At 46.5% G+C, this 8,523-nt stretch overlaps 1 protein-coding gene across 1 annotated transcript in view; it reads left to right on the top strand.

Annotated features, from left to right (window-relative positions):
• The first annotated feature begins 7,885 nt into the window (after positions 1 to 7,885).
• Positions 7,886 to 8,523, top strand: part of LOC109308633 (protein ZBED8-like) — a 17,908-nt gene continuing 17,270 nt past the window's right edge. The window contains exon 1 of the mRNA XM_019533099.1: positions 7,886 to 8,200. Within this exon, the coding sequence (XP_019388644.1) occupies positions 7,886 to 8,200 (315 nt within the window). The remainder of the gene's footprint in view (positions 8,201 to 8,523) is intronic.

The following is an 8,523-nucleotide window of genomic DNA, read 5'->3' as shown; positions in this document are numbered from 1 at the left end:
TTCTGTATTAGTAACATCATTGCAAAGCATGCTTGAAATATATATGCTGTTTTATTAATATTGCCATTGGGAGATAGCAACCCAAGAATTCTGTATGGAAGACTACAACTGTCTTAAGGGAGAGGTGAATAAAGGACTATTCAAATTTGCAGCAACTTCCAATGTATTACTTGGTCTCTCTCCTCCTGATTTGCAAAAAAGCAATTCAATGTGGAAAGTGCAGCCCCCACAGCAGAGGGAGGGCTTGAGTGTTGATCCACTACAAGTCAAGCTACCATCCTAATAACCAGCATTAAGAGAATGACAATGTTCCTCCATTTCCCCATCCCCACCTTTCTACATCCCAAATTTTATCAGGATAGATACCCAGCCTGACACCTTTCAACTTCAACCTAAGAACATATCATTTTGATCAGCTCTATAAATATTCCATCAAGCTCTATTAAAAAAACTGTGAAAATGTTCCTACTTAAACTGATTATAACATTTGAAGAAGCAGAAGCAATAAGGACAGATCAGTTTATCTATCTGACACAGCAGTATATGAATGTGCCTGGGATAAAAGCTAAAGGAAAGAATGAACTGAAATATTCCAGATTTTCTGTGCACAGGGACAGACAGGGAGGTTGCTATCTTCCCTCTAAAATAGAAGCCACAAGAACATGGCAGAAAAATTGCCACAAAGGTTGTAAAATCTTCAGTTTGAATATCTGCAAAGGCCAGCAGTACAGACATACAACTGAGTCCATTTGGCACAAATCCAGCCAGGCCAGAGTCATATAAGAAATACTTAGTTCTTCTACTTCCTCAGTGAAGAGTTTAAATAAAAATATATTTGATTCTCTACTTGGTACACAGCCAGCTAGCTAGTATTAAAAAACCAAAAGGGTAAGAGAGAATAAGAGGTCTCTGGATGGAACCAAAAGTAGGAAAGAGATGGCAGTCACTATTACCAGAGTGATCCACCAAAATGAAAGAGTTAATTCACATCAATGCTAACTTTATTTCACATAATACCACATCAGACACAGACAAAGACATACATGAAATGCAGTTCCGTGATGTGGGAGGAAAGCAGTATCACCTCTAGTTTCTTGACATCACTTTTATTCTCTGAGTTCACTAGACCTTGGACATTGCCAATATCAAAAATCTGAGACAATATCATAAACTACAGAGCTGATTAGAGACAGACATTTCCTATGGGACAAGTTACATCAACATTTACCTCCATCTTCCTTTGGGATTATAAATTGACGTACTGATAAATTTCAATGGGTAACAAGTACCAAAAAGTTTTTTTCTTCCAAAATGAAAAGGTCACCTTTGTTTCAACTTTGTTGAAATTAAAAACAACCATATCCACTTAACCCAAAGAGCCTTGCAAGAGTTGAGCATGAAGTCCTTCAAATTCTCATCCATCCCCGGACTACATTTCCCATGATATGCTATAGTATGGTACCTCCATGCACACAAAACCTCACCTAGAGGAAACATGGGACGATATAGTCCAGTCAAAGAGCTCCCCTCCCTGCCCATGAATGGAATAAAAACATGAGTCATCCAAACTACAAATTCATGTAGAGCATCATAGCAGCTCAAGCAGGTCCTCAGGTTGTCCTAAACATAAATGATCCAATTTGATTTGTCAAACTGAAATATTTTGCGTTGACTCAACCTGAAAAAAATGTGTTTCATCTAGAATTTCTCAGTAGAAAATTGAAAGCTTTTAGCAACGTCAGCATTTTGCTAGTGAAATTCTCATCCATGTGAAATGCTAGTCTTCGGTAACTCTTACCAATATTAATAAATATTTTATTATTTGTAAACGTCCATTTCCACACCAAGATGCCTAAGGTACTACATAATTAAAATACAATAAAACAGAGTTAAATCCTAGCCTAGAACTATTGGAATTTTACTAGCTTTACCAAGATGTCCACACAATTTGAAAAATTAAGCAAATTGATGATTCAAACAAAGCTGATCCTAACTCATTTTTAGCAAACCTGATTTATGTGTTCATGGCCTTAGGCTGAATTCTCTATCTTTTGTTATGGAAAAGAGAGTGATTTATTAATATCATACGGGTGTAGGTTGTAGCCGTGTTGGTCTAAGGACATAGGCAGACAGATGCCTATTCTTTGTGTGAATCTGATACCTTTTATTAGACCAACTTAAATAGTTCAAAAAAAAATGTAAGCAAAGTTTTGGGTTCAAAAACCCTTATTAATATCATAGTATTCTAGTCTTAATTTTTCCCTAGGTATATCTAGGAATATTGGACAATGCTTCATTTACTTCACAAAAGGCATTTAAAAAAGGATTTGAAATTAAAAGTTTTAATAAGTTATTAGCCTCTCTATGTAAATTTTTAGTCAAGATTATTAGACAATGGGCAAAATCCATGCCTCAGTAAACTCAGTGGTTAAATTCCCATTGACCTCAGTGGGACTAGGATTTCACACAAGAGTTCTGTCACAACAAAAACATCTATTTTGAAAAAGCAGCTTCCCTTTGTGTAATAATTTGGAGTTATTAGTGTCAGTTTGGCAGGTACAATTCTGCATGGGTCTATGTGAAATTTATGCCTCCTAACATGTCAGGCTAAATTTAAACTTTCTGCATAATATGTTCATTGTCATGCACATAATGTAGCCAAGACTATCCAGAGATGAGGTCATGCGAACTTGATATGAGCACAGAATACAAGGAAGGTTTAAATATGCTATGCCATTTACACATGGAATTAAAAATAAATAAAACAGCATTGGTGTCTGGGTGCAATGCATATTGATTACAGTAAGCAACATAACATTGGGCTCAGTAGAAAAGTGAGAAAAAAGATGGGGCAAGTGCAGAGAGAAAGCCCTCCCTGCTCCTATTAACAGGCTGCTCTCTTGGTCTCAGATTTGGCTATACAACCTCTAAAAGATGTTCTGAATGCTCTCTGATGCTTTTCTATGTTTCAAAACTGGACACTCAGGTGCCTGTAGCCATGCCAGGGGGCTGCTCTGACACACTATAATTACATTGCATTGGAGCAGACTCAGTTCCATGTCTTGCCAGCCAGCTTCCACGTCTTGTGCAGTGTCCCCACCCTTCAAAAAGCTCATTTGTTGATCTTTAGTTAAAGCGCCCCTGCTGCCATTTTGAAGTGCAGGGACACTGATACACAAGACTCAGCGGTGCTTTAATTAGAGCAGCTCTAACTTGGAGCTGCTCTAACTAAAGCATTCCCACCCCCAACCCCAGAGGATGTGTTTCAGTAATCTTAGCAAGATACAGTCTTAGCAAGCAAGTAATTGTATATTACTGGTCCTAATAATAAGTGACAGGGGAGCTGGCAAGTTTTCCAGACTGGGCAAGGTTCCTCGAAGAGCAAGAGATCAGATGTCTTCAGTTCTTAGGCATCATCAGGGTAGGGAAAAGCAGCCTTACTACTTTTGTTCAGGTAGTAAGACTTATAGACCTCTAGTCATGTAGCTACCAATTAGGCTTTTTTTTAAATCAACAACCTGAATTATATCTCCCCTTTATCACTGTTTCTTTTCTCTCTCCAGGAGCCATCTGCTCCAGATATGCGTGGAATGCACCATAACAAACCCTTTTATTCATAACATATCATCAGACTCTTGCAGAAAAACAGGTTGCATCAGACCCGTTTCTCTGTATGGAGCAGGTCATATAACCGCATAACTCCATGAATGCACTCTTAGCCTACTTATGTCAAGGCTGTTCTAGGTCTTACAGGCCTAAGGGACCATTTCAGTCCTGTCAAGCATCAAGAGGCTGACCTGTCTCCACAGCCTCTTATCTGGACTAGCCGTTAATCTTCAGGATATTGTGAATCCCTGTACTTAGTCCCCAGCTCTGTGGGGATCAAGTCTTTTGGGGTACCTCTGATCCACAAGTTCTTAACAGTCAACAATGCTGTTATGTAAGAAAAAGAGCATATATGAAAATTGATGTTGATCAAATTTCAAGGGAAAGTGAAATCTGAAAAAAATTCAACCCTGTCTTTTTCAACAGTAGAAAACTCTGTGTGTGTGTGTGTGTGTGTGTGTGTGTGTGTGTGTGTGTGTGTGCGCGCGCGCATTAGGGGGCAAGGGGGAAGAGGGAAGGAGAGAAAAAATTTAGTCTTTCTGGACTTCAGGAAGGCCTTTGACACTATCTCCCACCCCATTCTCATTAAAAAGCTTGAAAACTGTGGCATTGATGCCTACACAGTCAGATGGGTGGCAAATTGGCTAGGGAGCCACCCTCAGAGAGCAGTGGTAGATGGGTCATATTCAACCTGGAGGGATGTGGGCAGTGGAGTCCCCCAGGGCTCAGTCCTTGGGCCCGTACTGTTCAATTTCTTTATTAGCAATTTGGAAGAGGGGGGTGAAAAGCACCCTGTTCAAATTCCATGATGACACCAAGATTTGGGGTGAGATGGGCACGCTAGAAGGGAGGGACAGGATACAACTGGACCTGGACAGGTTACAGGGGTGGGCGAATGTGAATAGGATGGGATTCAATACTGACAAGTGCAAGGTACTGCTCTTGGGCAGGAAGACCCAGCAGCATGCCTACAGGCTGGGGAGCTCCCATCTCATAAGCACAGTGACAGAAAAGGCTCTTGGAGTCATTATCGATTCCAAAATGGACATGGGCCACCAATGTGAGGATGCGGTTGGTAAAGCTAACCGCACCTTGTCATGCATCCACAGATGCATCACGAGCAGGGCCAAGGAAGTTATCCTCTCCCTCTATGTGACACTGGTCTGGCCACAGTTAGAGTACTGTGTCCAGTTCTGGGCACCGCACTTTAGGAGGGATGTGGCCAGCATCAAGAGGGTCCAGAGGAGGGGCACTTGCATGATCCAGGGACAGCAGGGCAGACCCTACAAGGAAAGGCTATGGGACCTGAACCTGTTCAGCCTTCACAAGAGAAGGCTGAGAGGGACCAGGTGGCCATCTATAAAATTACCATTGGGTAATGGGTGAGACCCTGTTCCCTGAACTAACAAGGAATAATGGCCATAGGTTGATTGAGAGTAGGTTCAGGCTAGACATCAGGAGGCACTACTTCACAGTCAGGGCAGCTAGGATCTGGAACCAACTTCCAAGGGAAGTGGTGCTGGCTCCTACCCTGGGGGTCTTTAAGAGGAGGCTTGATAATTACCTTACCTTGTCAAAGTCAGCTTTCCTGAAGTCGAGGACTTCTGTATTGCTGACTGACTTGCCAGCTTTACGGTGGATGGTGAAGGTGATCAGCTCGTGGTCACTATCACCCAGCTTCCCTTTGATCATTAGGTCACTGATTAGATCGTCCCCAGTTGCCAGTACCAGGTTGATCAGCGCTTTACCTCTTGTTGTTCTGCAGACCTCCTGTGTCAGATAGAGGTCATCCATGCATGAGAGAAAGCTTTGCAACCATTTAGATTTGGCTGAGCACTCCTCCCATGAGATGTCAGGGTAGTTAAAGTCTCCCATGGCAACCATACACTGGGAGTGCGCAGCCTCAGCCAATTCCCTGGCAAACTCCCAGTCAAGGTCTTGATCCTGGGTAGGGGGTTTGTAGTAGACTCCTACCATAGTATCCCGTGCCGTGTTCCCCACTAATTTTAACCCAGAGGGTCTCCAGTCATCCACCGTGCCAATGTCAGCTTGCAGAGATGCATAGCTTTCCTTGACCGAGAGCTACGCCCCCGCCCCTTTTGTCCACTCGATCCTTCCTGTACAGGGTATAGCCATCTATACCTGTGGTCCAGTCATGGGTGGAGTCCCACCAAGTCTCCATTATCCCTATGACATCATAGTTATTTACATTTAGCAGGAGGGCAAGTTCCTCCTGTTTATTCCCCAGGCTCCTGGCATTTGTGTATATGTGTACAAGTGTCCCCATGGGGGCCTTTGCCTTGCCTACAGTTTGTTCCAGGGCTGGGGCAGGGGTGGGATCCCTTAAGTGCCTTGGCCTGCTGGCTTTGCAAGGGTTGCTCAATGGGCCAGCAGTGGCAGTAGTCCCCCCCACCATCCCCCGGCAGGCTTAGTTTAAAGCCTGGTGGAGCAAGTCAGCCAGTCTGGCAGAGAAGAGCCTCCTCCCCATTGGAGGAGGTGGAGGCCATCCCTTCCCAGGAGCTCACTGCCTCTCTCTCAAAAGAGTGGACTATGATCATGGAAGCCAAAGCCTTCCCTATGACACCAGCACCACAGTCTTTGGTTCACTACCTGGATCCTCCTCTCCCTTCTCAGCCCATAGCCCAAGACTGGGATTATTAAGGAGAATACCACCTGCACCCCTAACCCCTTAAGCCCCTCTCCCAAATCCCTGTAGCACTTCATGACCTGGCTGGGAAGCGCTCCAAGCAATGTCATTCATGCCCACATGGATGAGGAGCATAGGATAGTGGTCAATGGGCTGGAGGGTTCATGAATCTTCTCCACAATGTCTCAGATCCAGGCTCCTGGGAAGCAACAGACTTCCTGGGCTAAGGGGTCCCCCTCAGGATGGAGTTTCCCACAACAAACACTTTGTGTTTTGTCTTGGGGGCAGGGGGTAATTACAGTTGAGCCTGTGTTGCCTACAGGAGCTGACAATTTAGCAGGGGCAGGGGCCTTGGGGCCCTTGACCACCTTGGTCCAACCCCTGGGCTGGCCAGTAAGGGAGGTCCTTGAGTCCTCCCTTGTCCTGGAGGGAGACTGTGGTATACCCTCCATCTCCCAGGGGGAGAAGGGCCTGGCAGTAGGAGTCCATCTCCTGCTCGCAGTCCCTGATGGCATACAGTCCCTGGACTGCAGCCTGGAGCTCCTTCAGCTGGCATGCCAGAGACCCCAGTGGGAAGCAGACCTCATAAGGGGAGGTGGCCATGCTCCCGGACCCCAGAGCCTGAAAAAGTGACAGGCAGCCCCTGTAGCCGAGAGCCAGAGGCTCCATCTGTGTGGAGCCCAGAACCATGGATGAAGGCCTCTGAGACGCCAGAGGGGGGGCCCCAGACACCGAGGGGATCCTTGGGGTGCAGCACGTGCCCATCCACAGCTTGCTGCTAGTAGGCCAGCTGTGGCTGGGACTGCCTACCCTGGGGGGCTCACAGGCAGGGCCTTGGGCCCTTCCATGCACCCTCCTGCACAAACTCCCATGCTAACTCACACGCCAGGCCCAGGAGTGCACCTGTTTGCACGGCTCTGGTCGCACGGCTCCCTGTGGGGCTGGGCAAAGCAGGAGCTGTGGTGGGCATGACCCTCCCCACCTCTGACTCAGCCAGCTCCCAGCTGGCTAAGTCCCACCCACCATGGGCCCCTGCTTACCTGCAGGCAGGCAGGGGTCATCGGGGGTTCTGGGGCTCCTGTAGCAGTCCCTGGACTCACGGGGATGCAACAGGCTTACACCCATGTGTCTCACACCAGAGCCAGGGACCAGAGTGAGGCTTGTACCATTGCCAGGCCCTTTTTAAACTGCATGCATGCACAGAAGGGCTGGCCAGTGCCTCACTGCTCTTGTGGGGCTAGAGGGGCTTTGGGGGTTGTGCTTTTTTTCCCCCAGCTCAAATCAGATAAGTCCAATGGAGACCTCACAGAAGGAGTTGTATTCAGTGATTTGTAAAAGGGAAAAAACAAAAGGAATGAAATGAAAAGAGAGGAAGAGAGAAATAGCCAAGAAGAAAGGAAGGATAAAAAGAGAAGGGTGACCAGGAAAAAATGTTGAGAATTTCCAAAGAAGTACCTAACTTTTGAAGAATTTACATTAATCTTCAGTTTTGTTCATGACTTAAAATGACGTACAAAAATGGAGGCAAGACAGAAGTGTAGCAAGCCACACACCAAAGCCTGGCAGCTCCACCACAACACTGTCCAGGACCACCTGGTGAGGGCCATCCCAGCTGCAGTGGGGGAGATCTCCATGAACTGCAGTGTCCGGGGCTGCGAGAGCCAGATGCGACCCGACATAGTCATCACCAATGAAGAGGCCAAGAAGGTCATGATCATGGACATCACCATCCCCTTCAAAAACCAGCACCAAGCCTTCACCGACGCCCGGGCTCACAAGTGGAAGAAGTACGCCCCACTTGCCGACACCCTGAGGGGCCACTGCTATGACGTGACGTTTGATGTGCTCATAGTGGGAAAGCTCGGAGCCTGGGACCCCAGCAACGAGAGTGTCCTGTGTGCCTGCCGCATCTCTCACTGCTACACCAAGCTGGTGCACTGCCTCATGGTGTCCAACACCATCCGTTGGTCCCACAACATCTACGTGGAACACATCATGGGCCACTGCCAGTACTCCGACCCCACCAGATGAACCGCCACCGGACTGGACCCAGAGGGGACCGCCTGAACCACCCTTCCTCTGCACCAAACGGACCTTCACTTTCAAGAGGATTCTTCAACAACGGACAACCCTGCTCCACCTGAAGAGGACCCCTGTGATAAGACTCTATATGGACTGAGACACTTCCTTCGAACCACTTCCTCCACCATTGTAACAGGTTTGTGTGTATCTATCTCCTTTCTCCCTCAGCGTCACGAACCCCCTCCCTC

This window comes from Crocodylus porosus, unplaced genomic scaffold, assembly GCF_001723895.1.
Source record: "Crocodylus porosus isolate Cpor-Errol unplaced genomic scaffold, CroPor_comp1, whole genome shotgun sequence".
In the NCBI taxonomy this organism is placed as follows: Eukaryota; Metazoa; Chordata; order Crocodylia; family Crocodylidae; genus Crocodylus; species Crocodylus porosus.
This window is presented reverse-complemented; position numbering and strand designations above follow the sequence as displayed.